Source organism: Mirounga angustirostris, unplaced genomic scaffold, assembly GCF_029215605.1.
Source record: "Mirounga angustirostris isolate CCGP_5_RB_7025 unplaced genomic scaffold, mMirAng1.0.hap1 SCAF_15, whole genome shotgun sequence".
Lineage (NCBI taxonomy): Eukaryota > Metazoa > Chordata > Mammalia > Carnivora > Phocidae > Mirounga > Mirounga angustirostris.
In genome coordinates this window covers 79,009,919-79,035,193 of record NW_026991723.1, presented here as the reverse complement: position 1 = coordinate 79,035,193, position 25,275 = coordinate 79,009,919, and the positions used below count along the sequence as shown (strand labels likewise).

General features: G+C 43.5%; 1 protein-coding gene across 2 annotated transcripts in view; it reads left to right on the top strand.

The window, feature by feature from the left end:
• The window catches only part of BRINP1 (BMP/retinoic acid inducible neural specific 1), a 171,920-nt gene that overhangs the window by 47,600 nt on the left and 99,045 nt on the right, over positions 1–25,275 (top strand). For both annotated transcript variants that reach the window (XM_054509377.2, XM_045883018.2), the window contains exon 2: positions 1,086–1,353. In XM_054509377.2, the coding sequence (XP_054365352.1) occupies positions 1,136–1,353 (218 nt within the window). In that variant the 5' untranslated portion in view covers positions 1,086–1,135. The remainder of the gene's footprint in view (positions 1–1,085; positions 1,354–25,275) is intronic.

The following is a 25,275-nucleotide window of genomic DNA, read 5'->3' as shown; positions in this document are numbered from 1 at the left end:
CAGGTCATGATCCCAGCGTCCTGGGATCGAGCCCCGCATCGGGCTCCCTGCTCGGCGGGAAGCCTGCTTCTCCCTCTCCCACTCCCCCTGCTTGTGTTTCCTCTCTCGCTGTGTCTCTCTGTCAAATAAATAAAATCTTAAAAAAAAAAAAAAATGAGGAGAGAATACAAACTTGTAAGTGTCCAGAGGCTAAGCATGTCCCATGGTCTCTCTTCTCTCCTCCCCACAAAAGCCTCCACCCCAGCTCTCCCTTTGTCTTACATATTTCTCCAACACGGCACCAGGGTGCTATGCTACGAACCCCGCACAAAAGAAGAGGTGAGCAAGACCCCACCTGATCCCTTGGCCTTTAGTTTCCCTTCTGAACACCAGGAAACCTTGAGGCTCGGAATCTTCAACAGTGAATTCTCTGGTCGCATGTGCACCTGTCTCCACATCCCTCACTGTTCGTATGGGACTCAGGATCTGCCTCCATTCATTTCATTCATTCTTCAAACACATTTGCCTGAAACATGTATGATGTGACAAGAGCCAAGATAGAGGCATCTAAGTCCATCGTCTGCTGTGCACATGAGGAGGCTGCATCCCTATGAGGCAAAGCATTGGTCCATGCTCATGCAACACGTGATGGGCAAAGCAGGAACGTGAGCCCAGATCTCTGGAGGGGCCATGCTCTTCACCAGAGACAATCCTGGTTTTCGTAAATCTTTTTTTTTTTTGAAGATTTTATTTATTTATTTGACAGAGACAGCAAGAGCAGGAACACAAGCAGGGGGAGTGGGAGAGGGAGAAGCAGGCTTCCCGCGGAGCAGGGAGCCCGATGTGGGACTCGATCCCAGGACGCTGGGATCATGACCTGAGCCGAAGGCAGACGCTTAACGACTGAGCCACCCAGGCGCCCCCTAGTTTTCGTAAATCTTAACACACTTGACTGATGGAATATTATGAAGATATGCTAACGGCATTTTTTTGTGTGTGTCTTTCTCCTCCTTTTATTTTATTTATTTATTTTTTCTCTCTTTCCTGTCTCCCTTTCTTTCTCGTCCTTTCTTTCTCTCTGTCTCTTTTTTTTTCTTTCTCCTTAGGACTCCACAGAATGGAGCAAGAATGAGAGGAAAAAGGCCGGCAGAAAAGCATGAACTGGAGGTTTGTTGAGCTCCTCTACTTCCTGTTTGTATGGGGCCGTATCTCAGTGCAGCCCTCCCACCAGGAACCAGCTGGGACAGACCAACATGTCTCCAAGGAATTTGATTGGCTTATTTCAGACAGGGGGCCTTTCCACCACTCCAGGAGCTACCTATCCTTTGTGGAAAGACACCGTCAAGGATTTACAACCAGATATAAAATATACAGGTAAGACCTGGGTTGAGCTTGTCCTCGCCTTCCGTGCCTTTCATTCATAGAGGGCTCTTTGGGGTCAGGTGTGGGTATGGGCCTCTTAGTATGGAGGAACATCGGGGCAGAGGGATCATGAACCTTCAGCAGGCTGTTATTCGTTGTTTCACCTTGTTTTTGTACTTTGCACAAGAGATGAACAAGGACAAGGACAAGAGCGAATAGCTAACATTTACTGCATGCTGACTGTGTGCCAGGCATGGATGGTGCTTACTACTTGGCATACACTCTCATTTAAGCCTTTGTCATAGTCATCGGAGGTAGAGTCTATCTCTTCTCTCCATTTTACGCACAAAGTCACTGATCCTCAGCTAGGTCAAACGATTTGCCTGAAGTTCCACAGGCAGTACGTGATAGACCTCGGGTTCATACCCTGCATCCACAGTCACAGAATTTTCAGTCAACCGCATCAGATATAAGTAGTGTTGTTGGCAAATGCTATTAACATACCAACATCCTACCCAAAAATATTCACACATCTGCAAACAAGTAGGGACACTCAGTGAACAACCTTTCCTGATTTGGTTCTTGACCTGTTGGAATGCCACTCACCCAAAAAGGACTTAGCCCAAAGTGTTTTCCTCTTTGAAACCATCTTAGATTCTCCCCCATTGAGCTCTTTCACCCTCTCTTTGATATCTCACAGCTCTCTACACTTACGTCTCTTTAGTTTTAAACCATCTGAAGTTAGAGTGTTTCTTTGCGTTTCTTTCTCACCCAATTAGAAACCCGTTGAGGGCAGGACTTATATGCAATTCATTCCTGGATCCCTCAAGTGATTTTTGTTCCTCCGTGTATCAGAAGCACACAATAAAAGTTGTGGACTTAAATGAATTGGGGAATGCAAGAAACTCTCTAGAGGTGTAGTCTTTGTCTTAAGGTCAAGGAAGAAGGAGTATACCCTTAACCTTCTGGGCTAGTTAGAATGGGAAAACCAGGAAGCATGGTGGAGGAAAGGACCCTGCATCTGAAAAAGCAAGCATTTAGGTCGTAAGACTTCTGTGTATTTGTTAGGACAATGGGCATGTCTCCTTTGCACATTTATTGGCATCATAGACTGGGGATGTGACTTTATGCTGAATATTCTAATCCTACTTTGAATAGTGGCTGAGGCTTTGCAAGTTTCCATCTATGAAAGAGTTCACAGATGAGCCTTGAAGGGTGCTGAGTGATCAGAGTTACTGAGGGAAGGTCCTCTGGGCATGATAGAAAGCAGGAACACAAGGAAGCATGGATATGGGGTGTGCAGGAAAGGGGGAAGGAGAGCAGGGGTGGAAAATAAGGAGACTTTCTTCCAAAAGAGAATTTCAGAATTTTAAAGTTTGTTTATTGGGGCGCCTGGGTGGCTCAGTCAGTTAAGCAGCTGCCTTCGGCTCAGGTCATGATCCCAGGGCCCTGGGATCGAGCCCCACGTCAGGCTCCCTGCTCAGTGGGGGGTCTTCTTCTCCCTCTCCCTCTGCCTGCCTCTGCCTATTTGTGCTTTCTCTCTCTGTGTCAAATAAATAAATAAAATCTTTAAAATATATTTATTGATTCAGAAGACCAGTCCTTGGGAGAACTATTCCTAAATCACCTAAGAACGATAATAACTATCGTTACCGTTATTATCGTTATTAATTTGGATCCTTGGCATAATTTCTGGTGTAATATAGCCACTGCTCTTTGTGAACACGTGTAAACCAAACGTGGGCACTCCCTGATGACTCGACAGAACACACTGGTATCTGAAGTCTCAGGTACCGGGAAAGATGCAAGCTGAGCCAGAGGATTTAAGGGAACAGAACAAGTGGTAGAGATCCAGGTATCTTACCCTGTTTGCATTTTGTCAGACGATAACATCTTGGTTTGATGTGTTGGCTTTCGCTTCCATGTGGGCCTCCTGAGGACGCCTTAAAGTTGGGTGACTGGGGTTCACATTTCCTTTTTAAAGATCAGAAGATGACTGACTTGAATAAAGTCATGCAGCCGAAAAATGATGGATCCCGGACCGGAAACAATGTCTGACTATAAATCCATAGAACTAATGGCATCCATTCATTATTTACAAATGTTTGTTAGCTGTAAGCCTGTCCCTGTGCTAGACCCAGGGGATACGTGGGCTTGAAGATGAGTAGTAATGCTCTAACATGGTGGCCTTGCTTGGGTTTTAGAAGGGAGCTATCGTGCATGGTGGATGATTAACATATGCTAGTGATGACTGTTGAAATACCCCTAGACTCACATGGATACTCTGAGTAGAACTACAATAGCTCAACAGTGAGCACTTAATGATGGGCCATGAAAGGATGTCATTGACTCCTCACAACAACCTCTGTGAGGTGAGCAGTGCCTTGGCATTTTACAGATCGGAAAACCAGGGCTTGGCGAGGCTGAGTCCCTGGCCCCAACTCGTCCATGTGATAAGGAATGGAGCTGGGGTAAGCATGGACCCGCCTGACCCCACAGCCCTCCTTCCAGATGCTGTGCCATCCGGCTCCCCCAGCATGGTGTCTACACATAGAGTGTTCCCGAGCTCTGGAAGGGCTCTTGCAGACATTTTTCCTCACAACCACTTTGTAAACATTTGGGGTTGGTTTTAGAGAGAGCTAAGAAAGGAAAGGTTGTTAATGAGGTTGGGGGTCAGGACATCTGGATACTAACTCCTTCTGGGCACCGGTCTTGTGACATTAGGCGAACTCCCTCCTCTCCTGTATCCCACCCTCCTCACCCATCAAATGGTAGCCTTGATATACATCAGTGGTTTTCAATCTATGCTCTTTGAAATCTTGAGGATCGATGAAAGAAGTCATAAAAGCCGCTGTAGTGTGGGAAGACAGGCAAGCTTCTGTGTGTGGGAGGGTGACCAGGCAGGATCCCCCCAGCCTTACACAGCACTTATACATACAGTACAGTCGAAAGTCTCACTCTTCTGCTTTCGTGTTCTGATGTTCCATATGCTTGCCTTTGGGTCCCACTGCTAAAGCAAAGTGTGCCTTCATCCTACAGGCTGATTTCTAGGATGCTTTCTAGTTCTAAAATTAAGTATAAGATTTAACCGAGGTCACGTGGTTAATTAAATGCTGGAGTTTGACCCAGAAGTCAGGCCCCTTGGTCATCTAGTTATTCCTTCCTTCCTTTATTTAATCCTCCAATAATTATGAAGCACCAGCTAGAGGCCCAGCACCGTGTTTGGGGCAGATGATACAATGATGAGTAAAACAAACATGGTCCCTGCTCTCCTAGGAAAGACTGACATTAATTAAACACACACACATACACACACACACAATAAGTGCTACAAAGAAAAAAGTGCAGGGTAGATATAACTGGGAGATCATTAATACCATCAGCATTGATTTGGAACCTACTACGTGCAAAGATCAGGTGGGGTTCCTATCCTGATCAGCACATGGGCACACATGCAGATAAGTACCCAGAGACACGTGTGCCTCTCCAGGCCAGGTTCAGACCAGAGCCAAAGCCACTAGGACATGCTCCTGAGGGCGGTTGTCAAGTGACTTTGTCCTCACCGCATGCTGCTTTGTTGAAGCATGAAAGCAGCGTCTTCTGGTGATTTCCATTGTGTCTTCCCGTGTGCTCATGTAGACCTAGCACATTAAACACTCGACATTGGCATCATGACAGCAAGGCTTTTCTCCAGGAACGTGCCACACTGGCTTGTGCTAGACAGCCAGCCTTATGGAGGTGCCCTAGCCCTCCAGCTTTGGCCAAGTTCCCCCCACCCTGCCCTCATGCTGGGCCCCAGGCTGATCTAGGAGCTTCAGAAAAAATCTGAGGGGAGGTCTCCTCTCCTCCCTTAAGTGGGTTAAGGCCATTTCTTTCCTCATGCACATGCACACAGAGGCTGGTTTCAGCTCATAGACTCGGGACGGGAGTTGGTGCCAATGGCAAGAAGGGGAGTTTTTCCTGTAAAATCCCAGCAGAAGCCTTTTCTCGGGTTGCTTCACAAGCCAAGCAATAAGATGTGTACAAGCAGTGATTTAGGTGCACGAGGCACACGCTCTCTCTTGCCTAAGTCTGAGCTGATGCACGGAGGCTGGGGGATTTTCTGCGTGCACCTGCCAGCATCGTTGATCTCAGAGTCAGGGAACCTGGGCACTGGCCCACCTCTTCTGCCTCCTTTGTGCATGCTTTTGGCCCAGGTAATGGAATTTGGGAGCTTCTGTTTCGTCGTCTGTAAAATGAGAGTGTTAGCCAAGGTGATCTTCAAGGTCCTCGCCTTTTCTGAAATTCCATGATTCCATGAAATACTGTCCTCAGAAGGTATTGCCTGGGGTAGTGGAGAGGACTGGACCTGGGGGTCTGGAGACTCGGGCTTTGTTTATTTTGGGGCCAGTTTCTGGCTTTCTCATCCTCGGCCAATGCATTCTATGGATCATTCACTCATAGAATTTAGCACCAGTCATATGCCGTGAGCTGTGCCATGGTTTGGTCATACAGATATGACCAAAAGAAAACAATGAAGTGCACATGCGTGCACACACACACACAAACACACATGCACAACCAGTAGGGTCCACCCTGTCCTCCACCAAACTCAGAGTTGAGGGTGGAGGGTAGAAGCAAAACAAGAATCAGTAAGCACACAGTTATCATTCCATGGAGAGGAGTGGATAAGGAAGTGCTCAGGTCCTCAATTTGCTCTCTGTAGGAAGGGATAATGATGTCTGTCTATCCTACCCACCAGGTCAAATGAGGTAAAGTTCACGTGAGAATGCTTTGTACAGTTTAAATGTTCTATCAGCAAATTTTTTTTTCATTAAGGTTCTAAATCATCATTCGAATAAAATCATTGATTTTCACTTTCTGCTAAGCCCATACATACATTAGTCATTCAATACAGTCATTCTGGGAGGGAAATGCTCTTTTTTTTTTAATTTATTTTTTATTTTTTAAAAGATTTTATTTATTTATTTGAGACAGAGAGAATGAGAGACAGAGAGCATGAGGGGGAGGAGGGTCAGAGGGAGAAGCAGGCTCCTTGCTGAGCAGGGAGCCTGATGCAGGACTCGAGCCAGGGACTCCAGGATCATGACCTGAGCCGAAGGCAGTCGCTTAACCAACTGAGCCACCCAGGCGCCCGGGAAATGCTCTTATTGCCCATATTATGAATAAGAAAACATAGGCGCCAAGAGGCTAAGCAAATTGTCCACGTCACAAGACGTGTCCATTGTCATGAGAAGTGTCTCGGCTGGGAACCAGAAGCGGGTCTCTGAGACCCCACAACGGGAGCTCTTACCTTATGCTGTCATGATTCTCTCTAGTTTTTAGTTACCTGGTTTATCATCAAGTGTGGAGAAACTCCCTCTGCCCCTGGGCAAGTTACAATCTCTCTGAGGCTCAGGTTTCTTATTTGCAAACTGGAGCTCCTATGAAATGCCTTGTGTGCTTGTGGTGCGAAGTAACATTGCTATCAAACATTTAGAGCTTGGAATTTTGCAGGACCTGTATAAATCCGAATTTACCCTTTCATCTCAGATGGCTGATGGCATTACTAGAAATTATTTCTTTTGTTCTCGAGATAATTTAGAAGTCATTTTGGTCTCTTCATAGTTGCTGCTAAAAAAAAAAAAAAAAAAAGTCAGTTTGGTCCAAAGTTGTTTCCTGCCTTTTTATGTTTTATTTTCTGTTTATTTTTTCCTGACTTTGAGCTCATCAGTAATTGCAAACTGTAGCAGTTCCATGAGAGATGGTTTCATATTGAGTGGTTTTCCCTGCAGGTTGCTGAGCAAGTGGTTTGTGGCTCCTCGTGTGCCTTCCTCTGAGCCCTAAATAAGTACGTGAAAGTTGAGTGTAAATCAAATCTTGGGAAACCAAGTCTGATTGCCTAACTGTCTTGCACATTTATTTCAGACTTGCATGACTCTCACTTCTAATCTGATATTCTAATGGTTCCCTGATGTATTTCACAAAAATATCCACAGTAGGTTTTGTGGTAAAGCTACTTGGCTGAATGAATGTGGCGGGAGGCGGGGCGGGGGTGGTTGGTCTCCCCGAGGTGAATGAGATGCGGTCCTTATCCAGAAATCATTCAAGAGTATCTGTTGGGTACCTAGGTATGCCAGATGCTGTGCCCTGGGGAACCAATAAAGTACAAGGTAGCCTGGACTGCCTTCAAGGAGCTTACAGACAGGTGGCAGTAAGGGAGAAGTCCACCACTGCACCTCTCAGGATGCTTGTGGTTGAACCTGACACCACCAGCCTCCAGATTCCAGATAGAATCTTAATATCACATAGCGCAAGGGTTATATTTCTATTAGTGTAGGAAAATTCAATCTAAATCGGCGTTTCCTCAAGTAGATTACACAGAACTCTAGTTCAATGCAATGTTAAAAGGTGTTTTCTGGAACAACAAAAAAAGATCCCATAGTTAACAGTAACAATGATGATAAGTGAATTGCTAACATTGAAAACTTACCAAGTGTCTAGCATGAACACACTGTGTATACATTATTCCAACTGATTGATCCTTCCCATCATCTTGTCCAGTAGGTTTTATTATTTTCTCTGTATAGAACTTGTCCAAGGAAGGAGAGCTAGTTTCTGGGAGAGTAGGATATGGCATAGGCAAGGGGATTCCAGAGCCTGTGTGTTTAATTAACCATTGCCTCCCAAATTTTATATGCATATATATATATATATATATATATGATACACATTAACAATATTTGACCAAATCTCTTTGACCACACAACCTCTTATTCTCACAAGTATTGGAATTCTGGAGGGCAGGTGTAAGGATTGCTGGCTCTACCTGGCTTTGAGTGTCTCTCCTTTGGACACCAGCCTGGGTCAAAGCACTCTTAAAGGGACACCTCTTTAGCTTGGAAGCTGGCACTTGGCCGAGGAAGCCCCCCTACGCATCCAGCTTTCCCTTTGAACACTTTAGTCTAAGTCTGCCCTATCCCGGCTTACGACTGAGAGGGAAGGAATCAGCAGCCTCAGTTTCCCCGTCAAAGGTAGTAGCCTTCTCTTTATTTTTTTTTCATTCTTTCCCTTTGCATTTCCTAAATTTTTGAGCTACTATTTCTTATTCCTGAATTTGGCATTCCCGCCTGTTGTATAGGGATAGGGACCTCAACAGAGGCCGGAGCCACGGTCGAGGAGTGAGCTAAGACCTTGATTCCACATTGCAAAGAAGCGGTGCACTGTAGAGTTACCTGCAAAGCTTTTAAACAATACCAGTGCCTGGGTCCTTCTTCTGATATTTTGATTTCATTGGTCTAGTTCGGATGGGAGAACCACTGGCCTGGGGCAATGATTGCCAATCGGGTGATTTTGCTCTCTAAAGGGACATTCAGAAATGTCCGGGGGGATTTGGGTTGTCACATTTGGTTGTGGAGGGGCCTGCTACCGGCGTTTAATGGGGTGAGGCCAGGGATCAGGGACACTGCTAAATGGCCTGCAACGTACAGCCAGCCTTCTGCAGCAAAGCATCATCTGACACACAATGTCAGTAGTGTGGAGGTTGAGAAATTCTGCTCCAGAGCAAGTATTTTTGGAAAAAAAAAAAAAGGAAAAGGGGCAGTGAGAAGGATATCAGAATAAATAGTCTTAGCTTTTGGTCTTCACGCGTCTGAGTTGGAATGGTTACAATATAGGCATCAGTGTCATGGTCAGGTTCCCAGTCTGGCTGCGGGGCCAAAGGGGAAGGGATTTTGTATATTTTAAGACATGGCCTCAGACCAGAGTAGAAGTTAATGCATTCAGGAAGGTGAATCAGTTTGTGCTTCCTGCTGCAGAAAGGCAGTATTTAAGGGAAATCAGTTCTCCTCTCCAGAAAAAACAATCTCCATTCCTTCAGGAGATCTGGGAGATCTGGTGGGTTTCTCCTCTGACTACAGAATTCCCTAGGAAGTGAGATGTTTAGGCACCATTGCGAGGTTTGGCTATACACGGCTTGAGTCCTTAACAACCAGTTTGGACCCAGTGGGTGAACAGATAACCTTTTATCCCTTTTAGAGCATGCCCAGTAGGCATGAAAGAAGATGAGAACGGGACAATGTCTCAGGTTTATAGTTGTCAATTTCAGCCACTTAGAGGCTGGCGTCACTGGTGAGAACCAATACCCTGTGCCCTCCCCCTACATTATCCCTCATTTAATCCAAATTTCTGCTCAAGTTCTCCCTGAATAGAGAGGGATGGGGAAGGATATACTGCAAACATTTCCCGGGCCACTTGGTGTCAATTCAGAGATGTTTTGTGTTGATTATTTAAAATTGATCTTCCCCTTCCAAGAACGATAGCTCTATTGCTACCAAATTGGTACCTTTGCTGGGCTTTACCTCTTTGCTCCCATGCTGTTACTGAACTGACTTCGTGAGCTGCAAACCTTAGTTTTCTTCAATCGTGGCCGAGCCGTTGTCCAGCTTGAGTCGGGAGCAGGGTCTGAAAATGGACAGGCTTGCACACTTCCCTCAGGTGGAGCGACTGACACAAATTCCCTGTTGGGACTGGGGAAATTTGGAAAAGAGAGACAAGCCCTTGCAGCTTCAGAGTCCACGCTCCAAACCTTGGCCAAAGAAGACACAGGGACTGGATCCATGATCTGGAGCACCTGTAGCTTACGCATTCATTTGAAAAATGTTTACCGATCTCCAGACTCCTACCAACTGGCCCTGCACCGTTCCCTTGGGGATTGGAAGAGGAACCCTTAATCCTCCCCCTCAAGGAATCCATGATATCTTGGGGTAAACTGACCAAAGACAAATAAAGCACAGTACCTGTGCTGAGTTCCCTGGCTGAACCCTGCCCTTGGGGCTCTGTTTGTGGAGGGGGAGGGGAACTTGCCCTAGCACTAGGATTGTGACGGGGGGAAGGATGGGAGGAAAAGACAAGTCTAAGAAGGCTTCCTAGAGGAAAGGGTATTGAACTCAGTCTTCAGGGAGGAGTAGGAATTTGTGAGAAGACAGCCGGGAGAAAAGTAGCCCAGGCGGACAGAGTAGTGCCTGCGAAAACAAGAGGTGGGAGGAACCTCAGATCTATAGGTGTGTGTGTGTGTGTGTTTTGAGTAGCAGTGATGTACAACAGAAGGCTGGATAGCAACTCGGAGGCAACAATGAAAGAAATTTGGAATGGCAAATTGGTTTCAACCAAACTCAAACTCTAGCACATTGTCAGAGTATTACTGGACCCTTATTTAGAGCAATGTTTTTTCCTTCTTTTGTCTTTACATTTCTTAACCCTAACTCACGCTTAAATTTATTTTTACATTGATACTTATTAAACCTATAGAAAGAGATACAGATACACGATCGAAATGAAAATTCGTAAAAAAATACTTAACCTTATACGTGTGATGTATTTTGATATTTTCTATTCCATTCTAGTACTGTCTATTCCTTTCTGATTCATTTATTTTTTAAAAAAAAAGATTTATTTATTTATTTATTTATTAGAGAGACTGAGATCGAGAGCACACAAGAAGGGGACGTTGGGGGCTGGGGGCAGCGGGGAGGAGGGGCAGAGGCAGAGGCTGAGGGAGAAGCAGGCTCCCCGCCGAGCAGGGAGCCCAATGTGGGGCTCCATCCCAGGACCCTGGGATCATGACCTGAGCCGAAGGCAGGTGCCCAACCGACTGAGCCACCCAGGTGCCCCTGGTTCATTTATTTTTTAAAATGTGGCTCCCTACCAACTATAGTGATTTCAGCCTCCGCCAATGGAGTGGGCCTTCCTGTCTGAAATACACTGACTTTGGGTCCGTATCGTGGTCATTTGGGGCACAGGGGACAGCTGTGCTGTTTGCTTCTCAGAGTTTGCCATGGGCTCTGGTTAAGCATGTTAGAACCTGTGCTTTTCCTGATTTGGGCAACAGGAAAATGCTGAAGGGTTTGAAGCAGGAGACTGACATGGGCTGATAATGCATTTAGAAATATCGCTCTGGCAGCAACGGGCAGAATGCGTGGAAAGGAGTAGGAGGGAAGGGTTCAGAAGCGGTGGCAGTAATTCAAGGGAGAGGAAGGGAGCGCTGAAGCCAAGACAGAGGCAATAAAGATGGAGTTCATTAACTCCCAAGTACGACTCCATGCCACCGACAGAGCTGCTCCAGACCTACCCGTCAGACAGCTCCCTTCCTGGGCTGCATCCAGGCCTACCTGCCCCAATTCCATTCTTGGCACAGTGTGGGTTTTTTTTTTTTTTTAAATGTACAATTCGGCAGCTGCTGGATACCTTTGTATCCCTTATGAAAGGAACCAGAATACCCAGGCTTCTGCCTCCAGGCAATTTCTTTATCTCGCAAGGCCTTCCTCCTGGGCATAAGAATTACTGAGTCTCATTAGCGGTGGATTCCCAGACTGGCTTGGAGGAAAGCTTTGCATCCCACCCTTTATCTGTACCTGGCTTGTCTCTGCAAACCTCTGCAAACCTCCATGGCAACTTCCAGCCCCAAGTCAGTATCTAAGCTTCTGTGAAGCTAAACCAGTCGCTATCCCTGAGCAATGGGCAGCAAGTCTTGAGACTCAGGCAGATCTTGGTTTGAATCCTGGACCGTGAGGTCCTGGGTCTGTTACTTAAACTTTCTGACCTCAACTTCTCCATCTGTGAAATGGGAATACATCCCATAATTGTTGCAAAGATTTAAGAAGATAACATATGATCATAGTTAGCACAGAGCAAGTGCTTGAAGACTGGTAGTTAAACATTTTCCCTGGAAATTCAGTGGCAGGGACCTCCAACAACAAGAGGCGAACTCGATCTGGGTGCTTGTAGGTTAGGTGTCCTAGGGTGGTAGCATTGGTTCCATTCTTCGACTAAGAGGACACTTGTTTAGAGGAAGATAAAAAGGAACAGAAAGATTTCTGATGCCCTGAGGCACATATAGCAGGAATCCAGAGGCCTACATACTGGCAAGGTAGCCTTAAGCCATTAGCATGCATGGATTCGTGTAAACCGTATGCATCCCATGATTTGCAAGTGTCTCATTTATTAATCAGCCCAGGTGATGGGAGCTGTCTGCAACATCTCATCTTCCAGTTCCCGCCGCACGGTGCCCCCCAGGTTGTCTTTGATGTGTAATGCTCAGGGGACGTTCATCCCCCCAGGCATGGCTTTTCACCCAAGCACCTTCCAGCCATCAGCAGCGTTTCAGAATGGGGTCTGTTTGTGTGGTGGGAGTAAATCTCCTGTTTTTCAAACTGTAGGCATGTGGTTCAGAGAACAGTAGCAAGGTGCAGCCGCCCTCCCTGAGCACTCGGGACATCCTCTTTGTGACTCTAGCATGACATCGGGTGTAAGATCCTATTTATGGAGGGTGTGGTTTGTGTGAGAAAGAAGGAACTGGATACAAAGGATCTGGAAGTCTCTGGCACGACTAAATGGTTTGGGATTGTCTGATTTGGGAAGGAATTGCTCACCAGTGCATGAAGTCGACATATATAAGTCTCTACCTTGTGCAGGAACTGCATGAGCCTCTGATACCAACAAAGCAATATTCTTCTGTGCCTTTAGGAGCACTGTAGGTAGCTGGCCAGAGATGGAGGGTATGGAGTCAAATTGCTCCCTCCTAGGGGGAGTGCAGGGGAAGACGATTAACATGGAGTGCTAGTATAAATAAGGATTTCAAGAAGAGGATTTTTTCTTTCTTTTTTTTAAGTTGAGATCTGGACAGTAGGAATTAGGTATAGGAAAGTAGAGTTGTGTGTGTATGTGCATGTGTGTGTGTGTGTGTGTGTGTGTTTTGAGGTCATGTCCAGAAAGAGACAGACTTGTTCTGGGGTCTGCAGTAATTTACTCTGAATGACAGGCAGAGAAAATGTTCGCATGCAGGCCAGGGAAGTGAGTCGGGGGTTGGATCATGGAGCTCGATGTATGTTCTAGAAAAGACTTTGCACTTTATTTATCTTAAGTTGGTGCCTTCCACACTTTCTCATTTCAAAATTCTCTCAGTGATTTTGTTATGGTTCCTGGAGGCCAGGGAAATCCTAATTCTGTTTATTGAGGAGTTAGGTCTGAACAGCTTAATGAAATATTTATGTCCCCCAAAGTTTAGTGGCCATTTGAAAAACGATGCATGCAAACCTAAAGAAAAAGCAATATTTTGATTTTAAATATTCACAATAATCACTGTGAAATAATCACAGTGTCTGCTTCTTAAATCTTGCAGTTGGATACTGCCACCCTCGTTTCCTATTCCTCATTCATTTTTCTGCAATACTTTGTAGTTCTGCCAAAAACCCACCTTAACGAAGGTATGCCATATGAAAGGAATGGATGTGTTTTAATGTTGAAACTGTAAACCACTTCAGGTTAGTAGTTTTTGTGATGCCCAATAAATGTCAAGTATCTCTCATTTCTCTTGAACATTTATAATATCCCCATGTCCCTGTGAGTTTGCCGTGGTCCTCTGTAGCATCTCAGCACACAAGTTAGGAACCAGGTCCTAAGGACAATGGGGAGCTCTTTAGAGGATTTTGCTCAGATGCAGAGCATGTCACGTTGTCATCTTAGAAAGGTGACTCCTTTATTCTATATTTAAAAACACCCCATGCGTGGTGCCTGGGTGGCTCAGTTGCTTAAGCATCTGCCTTCAGCTCAGGTCATGATCCCAGGGTCCTGGGATCAAGCCCCATGTCCAGCTCCCTGCTCAGTGGGAAGTCAGCTTCTCCTTCTCCCTCTGCCCCTCCCCCCTTGTGTGCGTGTGCACTCTCTCTCAAATAAATAAATAAAATATTAAAAAAAAGAAAAAGAAGGAAAGGTGATTCCTGCTAAAATGGAGAGAATCGATGGACAGAGAAAAGTTGAGAGAGGGTGCAAAACAGATGGCAGGGAAATAGAAGGCTACGGCAGTGCCCCAGGTAAGAAAGGAGTGTGTCTTGGACTAAAGTAGCATCAATGAGGATTTGAGATCCATGTAATTTTTAATTTTTAATTTTAACTTTGAAATAGTCAAGAAGTTGCAAAGATAGTACAGAGAGGTCTCATGTACCTTTCACTCAGTTTTCCCCAAATGGTTACATTTCATATAACTATGACATAATATCAAACCCTAGAGCTTGATATTGGAACAATGCATGTATACCACTCTGAGTCATTTTATCGCACATGTGGATTCCTGTAACTACCACCACCATCAAGACACAGAGCAGTTCCATCATCACAAAGATGTCTTGTGCTGTCCCTTTTCATCATGCCTTCCTCCTCTCCCCTGCCATCCCTAACCTCTGGCAGCCACCACTTTGTTTCCTGTCTCTGTGATTTCATCATTTCAAGAATGTCATATAAATGAAATTATACATTGAGGTATTTTAAGGAGATGGAAAACTCAGTATTGGGATTTGAAGGCTGAAAAGCCAGGAAGACTCAAGAAGCAAGGGACGTGGCAAGATCATAGCTTAAGTGTTGAGTCACTGGATCTAGGTTAAATAGGAAAAAGAAAAGGGGCACATTTTTGACTTGGTCAGTTGTGTGGGCGGTGGTGCTTTTCATCAAGATAGGCAGCCCTGCGAGGCAAGGACACTTTGGGGTTGTGTATGATTGAACATGATGAGTCAGCTCTACAAATGTTAAATTTAAACTAGCTGTAACATCCAAATAGAGACTTGGTAAGCAGTTGTATAGATGGTTCTGCCCCTTGGATAAAAAAAAAAAATGGTATTCAGAGCCATCAGGTTACCAATAGTCATTGTAGATGGCCCTTAAGGATGTGTTCACTCAGGGGAGCTTGTTTAGCATGCGCAGAGAAAAGCATTGAGAAGTTGAGGACTGGCCTGTGGTACAGGAGGAAAGCCAGGGACGTCTGGTACCATGGAAGTTCAAATAAATGAATGTTTTAAGGAGGGAGGTGTGGGTAATCAGGGGCCATGGGTTCTGATGGAGAATATAAAGTTAGAACTGAAAATAGCCTTTTGTGTTTAAAATCTTGACCTTGGCAAGAGATGTTTAAATGTAATGTTGGGGACAGGAGCCAGATTGCAGTGGGCTGAGAAGTGAGAAGCAAGGAAGTAGACTTTTTTTTTTAAAGAAGCATAACAAGAAAGGGAGCAGAGATGTGAAATAAAGGGAAGAGCTTTTGTTGTTGTTCTTTGGCTTCTAAGGGAGGAGACCATTAAGAAAGGGAGAGGCTGGGGCTGAGGGTCTGAGTGAGGTTATTTGTGATGGAGCAATTCCCGAAGAGGCAGGGAGGGAGGTAAAGCATAGATGGAGGTAAAAGGAGGGGCAGCTTTCAGCTTAAATAGGAAGAAAGAAAGGAAAGAGGGGATGTAGGTGCAAATCTATTGATTTCACTCAGGATTTGAAAGGACTTCCGATGGCCTCTGTTCTCTTTGTGAAGTGGGATGTGAAACCAATCTCTGAGCACGGAGGCCTTGCGGGAGTGCCAAAAAGAGTTTGTAGTGTTTTGAAATCGTTAGTCTGCAGAATGGTAGAAGGATCTGATTAAGGAAATACAAAAGGATCACCAGGAAGCCCCGAGGGCTCTGATAACGTTGCTAACCCTCAATTGATAATGACTGTAGTCTGGGCACCTGGGCTATTGTTCTCCAAAAGAACTTAACATTCGAGGTAAGAGCAAAGATGGTGGATGTAGGTTCAAACAGGGTAGGGGTTTGCCAAGGGACAAGATGGAAGAACAATTGGGTAAAGGAGTTAAGAGTAGTGGCCAAAAGTAAACGTAGGGATGGATCATTGGATCTAAGTTGATCCAGAAAGAAGTGAAGACAGTAGATCGTGGATAAAGGGAAATGAGATCCTCATGGGCCTGGAGGTCTTGAAGAGGTAGAGAGTAGGTGTTGTGATGGATGAGTCCAAGACTGGAATATTTTCACATATGTCAGAGTTAGAGGGGCTTTGGGAAATGACACATTCTAGGAGTAACTAGGAAAGAGGGGCTGGAGGAGGGAGAGGGTGGAGATCATAGGGATGGAGTAGGTCAAGGGGCCTAGAGGCAGAGGGTATTGGCTGCTAGTCACACGGAATGAAGGGAGAAATTGGGGTGAAGACACAGTGTGAAAATCAGGTGTTGCTGTGTTCATGGTAGAGGAGAGAACAGCTTAAAGTTCCATTATTGAACACAACAAGGAAGAAAGGAAGGCAGAGGATGGGGTAGATAATTCAATCTGCAACAGAAGATTTGCATTCGAGGCTTTTTTCTTTCTCCATTAGATCTTTGAATAATGATCTATCTTCTCTGAGCCCCAATTCTCTTCTCCTTAAAGAGGAACTTAAAATCTTTACGTCTCCCACAGAGCTGTAGAGTGTGATGCTCAAAAGAGAGAGTGCAAGTAAATGTGCTTGGTAAACCTGGCACCTTCATATAGAGATGGGTCCTATTGTTCCTGTTTACTGGCACCCAGGGACTGACTTTGGATTCCTTCCACTGCTCTGATGGAAGATACTGCATTGGTACCTAATAATTGCATTTGAATGGCCTGGTTTCGGAATATCGTCTTAGGATAACAAAATGAGCGGCAGCTGTAATATTGGAGACGGACCGTTGAATGTCCTATCTTTTAGATGTCCAGAATAAATATTCGAGAACGGTTGACCCAGACAAATTGACCGATGAAGGATAACTTGTGCTTGAACATAATGAGTTCAATATTCTTTTGATTTAAGAAAAGGCACCGGGGCACCCAGGCCTGGGATGCTTGTCAGCAGAAGGGAAATGTAGGTCGTCTTGCACTTACCATAGACACAGAGTCCTCACTCTGTAACAGCTTCAGCTCAGCCTGCGTTTACATCATCATCATCATCATCAAGAAGGGGTGGGGCTTCCAAAGGGAGAATCTTCTGGCAGCAGAACCTCCTTAGCCTTGATGTTGCAAGTTGAGCTGAAATGAATAGGATAATGGGGGAATCCCCTAACAGAATCCAGTTGGAATTCATTCCAGAGCCAAGAACAACACTGAAAAATAAAAGCCCACACAGGGTGGAACTAATAAACTAGTTTGATGGGATACTGGATATATTAATATCTACATAGCCTCCTAGCCTTATTAAGCCATAACAATCCCATGGGACAGTTCCTACCTTTAACCCCATTGTACAGATGAGGAAATGGAGGCTCACAGAAGTATTTTGCCCAAGGTTACACTGTTGGGAGTTTATGTAACTGATTCTAACCCAGGCAGTCTGGTTCCAGACTCTGTGCTTGTAACCACTGGCTCTGCAGAGTGCTGGGGTGGGGAGGGGTGAAAGGAAAGCAGCCCCGGGAACCAAGGAGCTTGTATCCTGCGCCATCCTCGATGCTGAATCATCTTATGACCTGGGAAACTTTCCTTTCTAATCCTCCATGATTCTCATTTCTCCTCCTCCTCATTCCTTTCCTCTTTGCACTTTTCTTCCTGTGCTGCTTCTTCCTGTTCAAATATACCTTCTATAGGTAATGCTTTTAAAGTTCACAAGACAATTTCCCATATGAGGTAGGTAACACCATCCCATTTTGAAGATGAGGTAGCCAGATCTTTGGGCAGCTAAATATCTGGGCAGTGTGATCAGTCTGCTAAGTGGTGTAAGTGTAACATTGACTTATATCGAAGCCTTCTGACTCCTCTTTCAGTGCTCATTGTAACTGGCCCACAGTTGCCTTTTTGTTTGATGAGACCCTTCTTTTCTCTGATAACTCAGTTTAGGTGCATCCTTCATGCTGATTGCAATACTTTTTAAGAGAGAATGGAAGAGCTTTGCAAACATGCAGAACTTTACCTTGTGCCTGCAGAAGGATTCCAGAGGTGGTATTTGAAAGAAGGAGCAGTGAGGCATATGCAGTTCTTACATGGTATGGTTCCATGGGTCCCTTAGCCTTTCAAAGTTCTGAGAAAATTAACCCTCGTCAAGTGTCATCCCCAGATTCTGGGAACAAAGTATTTCTTCCAAGACTGTTTTCTTAAAATTAGCAGATCAATGTGGTGTCATTAAAAACAACCAATTCACCACACCTAAGGGCAGAGATCCTTCTGCCTCCTGTGGATGGAGGATGGTAGAGAGAAGATGCATAGCTGTATGTATTATGCCATTCTATTTCAGTCTACTGTATAATTCTCTTCCTTTTTTTGGATCTTATTCTGTTGCTGAGTTCCACCCACTTACTTCTGGGAGACAAGGCCAGGTGAAAGACATCTGCAGATTTCTCAACATCCTGATGCACTTGTCAGTGGGTGCTGGGTTTTCAGTAGTAACTTGGAAGCCTGTCTGTCTGAGAGAACCAGAGAAGGTAGCCCCTGGCACCGGACCAATAGCTCTTAAAAGCAGGAAGCTTGTGAACTTACATATACAGAGCCTGCACTGGGGATCAGAGAGTTCTTCGTGGGCTAGTTCCAGAGAGTGAACTGGTAGGAGTTTACTAGAAAACAGTTTTCCAGGTGAGAAGTTTTTAATGGTCAGTTGCTAGAAGATGGGAGGGGCAGTCACTCTCTTCTTACCCAAGTGCTTCTAATTAGCATAGTCTGACCAGAGAAGAATGTAAGCACAGGTGGGAGATTGGCTTTAGTGACCTTGGATACCCTTGACACCCAAGGTTGCATAATCATGCTTACAAGGGATACTCTTCTGTCATTTATCTGATTGGAGAGAGCACCCTTTTCTAATTCTTCTAAGGAGTCTGTTCTATGAGCGGAGGCTCTGAGTGTCTGATGACCAGTTTAGGGGACACTCCTTCTGTGTTTCTGATGTTTTATCTAAGTCTTCTCTATGGGCCTCTCCTCTGCCAGATTATCAGTTGAATGGTGCTCTTCCTTCTGTCCTCCCTGGGTAATCACACTCACTCCTGTGTCTTCCCTTATCACCTACATTCCAGCAACTCCCAAACTTCCATCTCTCCTCCAAACTCCACAATCCTTTGAGCCAACCACCAACTGGATATTTCCCCTGGACTTTTTCATGAAATCTCAGAATCCTCTATTACCCCTTCTCTTCCAATCTATTTCTCTTCCTGTGTTCTCTGTCTCAAATAAGGGCAGCATCATCGGTCAAAGGTCCAAGCTAGAAGGTTGGACAATAAGTTCAAATAATTCCTCTTCCTTACCCAATAAAAGGCAGTAATAATAACAATAATAATTTTATAGTAATTGCTAATATTTGAACGTTTACCATGTTTCAGACTCTATGTTAACCACAGTACATGGGTTATATTGTCTTGCCTTTCCACCAGCCTATGACTGTTGCACCATATTGTAAATGAACAAAGTAAGTAGCTTGCCCAAGATTACACAGTTAATAGGTGAAGGGGCTAGGATTCTGGACTGCAGAATTTGTGTCTTCACTCTCCTTGATTTGCTGCTCACATATCCAATCCATCACCATTTTCTCTCCTGTATATGTCTTCCGATTCATGTACTTTTCCCTATTCCAACTTTCTCTTTCCTATCTTATTTCCTAAGTCATTGGTCGCTAATGATTGTTTCCTTATTTAAAAAAAGTCATACCACCATAGTCATTGACATATTATATATACTTTTAATGTTTATTATTATATAAGCATAGACATAGACATTTTAAAAGATATGAAGGAATAGATAAAAAGTTAAAGATTTTTAAAACATTATTTTAGTTCATTGCTTACCATGTATTTATTAGCAATTGTGGATATAAACTCTTATTATGTCAAAAGTCTTTGGGGTTATTTTAAATCAATTGATAGATATGACTGTTTTGTCATGACTTTTTACTTTGTACTGTGACTTCTGCAGTGCTTAACTCAGGGAAAGGGGAAATACTAACTCTGCTTTTTTTTTGGCTTATATTATTGGTCTTTGCTTCAACTGGTAGTTTCTTTGCAAGAAACTCTCAAAGCTGTTTGTCCATTTTAGGAGGGTTGGCTTAGTTAAAACCAAATAACGAATTCACAATTCCCACTTGATCATGCACATGTGAATTGCAAGAGGTTGCAATTAGCTGAATGAAAACAGAAGGATGAACCAAGGCAATGCTGCCCACCCCTTTGGGTCATATATCTAAGAACTGCCTCTGGCATAGTTACATGTGGACCTGTGGTACCTGGGATGATTCATTTCAAGTTAAATTTTGTGTATAGTGTCAAAGAAGGGTCGATGTTTATTTTGTTTTCTCAATGTGAATATCCATTTTTTCCAATTCTATTTGTTGAAAAGACATTCCTTTTCCCATTAAATTGCATTGATATTTTCTTGAATATCAAGCGACTACTTATGTGTGAACACTGTGTTATGTTCCTTACACCATTACTACACTCTCGATACTGGTTAGAAATCTGATGGGGATTCTGTATATAAGTTTGGAGAGAACTGGCATCTTATCAACATCAAGTCTTCTGATCCATGGACATGGCTTATTGCTTCTATTTATTTACTTATTTATTTATTTTTTAAAAAGATTTTATTTATTTATTTGAGAGAGAAAGAATGAGACAGAGAGAGCATGAGAGGGGGGAGGGTCAGAGGGAGAAGCAGACTCCCCGCTGAGCAGGGCACCCTGTGCGGGACTCCATCCCTGCGGGACTCGATTCCAGGACTCCAGGATCATGACCTGAACTGAAGGCAGTCGCTTACCCAACTGAGCCACCCAGGTACCCTTGCTTCTATTTATTTAGATATTTGATTGTACTCAGTAATAGTTTGTGGTTACCACTGTGTAAATGTTGTAACATACTTTATAAGTCATGTAGTGTTTGGAATGTGTTGTTGGGGTCCGGAGCCGATGGCCAAGAAAGAATTCTTGAGATGTCTTTGGTGTAAAAAAGGTGACTTTATTATAAAGCACCGGGATGGTCAGGACCCATGGGCAGAAAGACCTGTGGCCCTGGGCTTGTGAGGAATGGCTGATTATATACTGGGGAGTTGGGTAAAGTAAGGAAAAAGGAAGGTTTTTAAAAGGACTTTCATGTGTTAAAGAAGATCCTCAGGATACTGGAGGCCTTGCTATTGTCAAGCTAGGGTTGTTTTTCCCTCTAGCAAAGCATTAACATTAAGACAGTTGGGAGTTTCCTGCAGGGATGTTATACTTTGCCTATCTCAAGTATTTGTCAATGGGTTGCAGGTTATAAGTACATTTAATTTTATCTACCTTTCCTTTTGCCTTTGTTTCCCACATCATAAGTATTCATAATTTTGAGTGGTAAATAAAATTCTAATTTTTATTTTATTTTTAAATATTTTCATTGCTAGTATATAGCAATATAATTGAATTTTATACATTGTATCCTCCTACCTTGCTATCTTCACCAGTGACTTTTGAGAGTTTCTGGTAGACTCCTTAGGATTTTCTACATACACGATCACACTATCTGTGATGAGTTTCACATCTTTCTTTCCAGTCTGTAAGCCTTTTCTTTCTCTTGCCTGACTTCACTGGCAAGAACCTCTGGTAAAATGTTGAATAGAAGTGTTGCAAGTGTAAATCCTTGCCTTGTTACTGATTTAGAAAAGAAAGCATTCATTCTTTCACTAAGTGTAGGGTTTTTTGTTATTGTTGATGCCTTTGTTTTTATCTTGTTTGAGCTTTATCTGCCTGTGTAAATTAATGCTTTTAACCAAATTTGGGGAATTTTTAGCTTTTATTTTTTTAGATATTTTTCTTCCCTAGTCTCTCTCTTCTCTCCTTTTGGGACTGATTACCATGTCTTTGACTACTTGTTGTCTCTAAGGTGCAGTTCATTCTCTTCAATCTTTTTTCTCTTTGTTCATTTGGTTGTATAATTTCTTATGATCTACCTTCAAATTTACTGGGTTTTTTTTCCCTGTCATCTCAGTTATGCTGTTGAGTCTATGTTAGGAACTTTTAAATGTCAATTGTTATGCTTTTCATCTTTAGAATTTCCCATTTTTAATGTATAGTTTCCACTTATCTGTTGTGTTTGCCTGTTTATTTTTTCCTTATTTCTTTTCATCTTTTAAATGTATATATTTTGTTATATTTTAACATTTATACTAGCTGCTTTGAAGTCTTTGGTAAATCCAACATCAGGGTTTATTTGGAGTTAGTTTCTATTATCTGCCCCCCCCCCTTTTTATGAGCTATATTTTCTCTTTTCTATGCAAATACAGTTAGTTTTGGTTGAAAACCGAACATCATAAATACCATGACTTAGTATCTTTGGATTATGTTGTATTTTTTCTGAATATTTGCTATTGTTGTTGTGATAGTATGCAGTTAACTTGCCTGGACTTCTTGCCATAAAATTTTATCTCAGCTATAGTATGCAGGTACTGATATTCCTGCTTTGTTTTCATGACTTCCAGTTGCTACTTTTTCAATTTGGTCCTCTGCAGGTCTTCACTGTGCCTCCCCAGTTTTGGATTTTGTGGTCAGCCAAACATCTGGGGAGAGATTATACTTCAATTTAGAAAATCTCTCTTTCTGTCTCTGGTTTTCTTGTTTCTAAGGATTCCTGCTACCCCTTTGATTTTCAGCTGCTCTTCTGAACAATTTCCAGTTGTCTTCTGAAACTTCAAGCCCATGATTCACCTTTAACCACCTGAAGTGCACATTTAGGATATACGCTCAATTTTTATTTATTATTTATTTATTTTTTAGAGATTTTATTTATTTGTCAGAGAGAGAGAGAGAGCACACAAGAGAACGAGAGGGAGGCAGGCAGAGGAAGAAGCAGGCTCCCCGCCAAGGAGCAAGGAGTCCAATGCAGGACTTGATCCCAGGACCCTGAGATCATGACCTGAGCTGAAGGCAGACGCTTAACCAACTGAACCACCCAGGCATCCCTATCTGCTCAGTTTTTCATAAAAGCAGCAAACAGAGATCTTTCCCTCTGCCTTTCTATAACTAATGGGTACATTCCTTTCTGTTTTCTGCCTCTTCTTTCACTGGATCCCCTGGGGTCTCTCCTACACTTGTGTACCTTAGCCATCAGCATCCTGTTGGGGCAGTTTTTAACTCAGATTTCAGTTTTCACTCCTTTTGCAGTTCTCTGGCTGCAAGACTCCCCCTTGTAATTTCCTTCTGCTCTTCTGTTCCTGACCTCTGCTGTCCACTGCTCTGGGCCTGTGAGGTTGCAGATTTCCACCACTGTTTATTGCCCTGGGGTTGGGGAGTGCCTCAGGCCTGGAAGCGGGAGACTTGCCATTCTTGCCTTTTCCAGTGGTAGTTTTTCAAGAATAAATTCTCCTATGGCTTCTGTCTGCTTCTGGGTGTTTTCCCATTATCTTTAAGTAGTTGCTGTTATTGTTATTTTTTTAGATTTATCTGGTTATAATCGTTATCTGTAGGAGGTTTTGCTTGACAATTTCCTTCTGATGCCTTATGTGAGTTGCTGATTTACTTGTTAAGGGATTACTGTGGGTGAATCAACCAGTAGGGGAAACTAGACTGTAAAGCTCAGACCAATAAAGGGGCTATCAGAATGCCCCAGGCAAGAGATAGTAATGACTTGTACTAGGTGATTGTAAAGGTTTGTGAGAAATTATCAAATTTCAGGGGATTTAAGATGAAAGGATTGTTAAGAAGCCTTGAGGTTAGTCAGGGATAGAAAACACTAGTCTTCTGTCTTATGTCAATGGGTTATTGGCCAGTACATGGGTTCTTCTAGGTTTCTGAGCTAATGAGAACTTAGAATGAGGAACCCTTGGGACACGTGGTGCTCTTCGGACATTATGTGTGGTGGTCGGGGCTCTGTATGACTTTAGGTGCTTAAGGAGGATTCTCAGCCAGATTAATAGAGGCGCTGTTCTCTTCTCACTTTCCACATATCAAATGGGTCATCAAACACTAGTTTCTACTTTCTCCTTTCTACCCTCTCATTTCCATTCCCTAACCCTAATACACGCCATCAGCTTCTCTCAGTACCATAATCGCATTAGTCAATAATTAGATGCCCCCCCCCTTGCACAGAACAGCCAGACTTCACTGACTTTGTAAAATAAAGGTCAGATTATACTTTCCCTCTTCTCTGTCATCTTCAAAGACTTCCAGGACTTATAGACATAAATAGTTTCATCTTTCCAGTTATTTCCTTACTATTCTGTTTCTTTACAAAGGCAAGGATACACCCAGTTGCTCACCATTCCTTGACCTTCATTCACGCAGCCCTGCCTTTGTGCCTTTTCTCATCCTGTTCTTTTGCTCTCTCTCCTTCCTCTCTATATTCAGATTCCAAAAATTGGGTTAAATGATACCTCCTCCTTGGTGCATTCACCTTTTTCCATTTGACTGAAATATTTTTATTGAGCACCTACTATGTGCCAGGCACTGCGTTGTATCCTAAGGCTGTGCAGTTGAGCAAGAAGCCTTTTTCAACCCGTTACTGAGAAGATAACACCAACAAATGGTGGGATCCTGTTTAAGATTTACCCCCATTCTCCCCCAAAGCCTACTATTCCCAGCTTTTGTTTGACCTCTGATACAGAACACATGGTAGGCACTCATTGGTTGTTTCTTAATTAAATGAGTGCTAAAAAACAGATTGTACTCTGCATTGTGTTTCTGCTACTCTTTTCCATGCCTTCCCATCACAAGGAACCTATGGGTTGATGCGGTCAAGGCTAACGTACTAGTCATTCATTCTTTCTCCAAAGCATTTCCCGTTATATCATGCATGCATCTGGGCACCAATTTATGTCTGAGGTATGGGAAAGTTATCTACAACAACAACAAAACAAAAAAAAGTACTGATTGTTAATCGTTGCCACTTATATTTGGCCTCTAAGAGTCACGCACCAACGACATCATTCACAGTGAATTATTTACAGAAAACTCCCAGGAGGTTGAAGTTATTTGTCCTCCTTACATGAATCTCTTCAGGTGAGGTGAGAAGAAAGAAGGATGGTGGGAAGAAGTCCTTGCATGCAAATAGACCAGACATTTAACAACCACCCACCCATCTGTTCTGGTTCCTGCAATGCAATGTATAAAGCTTGGCCCAAAGACAAAACATGTTTTTGCTTGGCCCATAGTGAGTTTTTAAAAGGAATCACGGGCCTCTGATTTAAAAAAAAAAAAAAGGAAGATTTAGAGGAA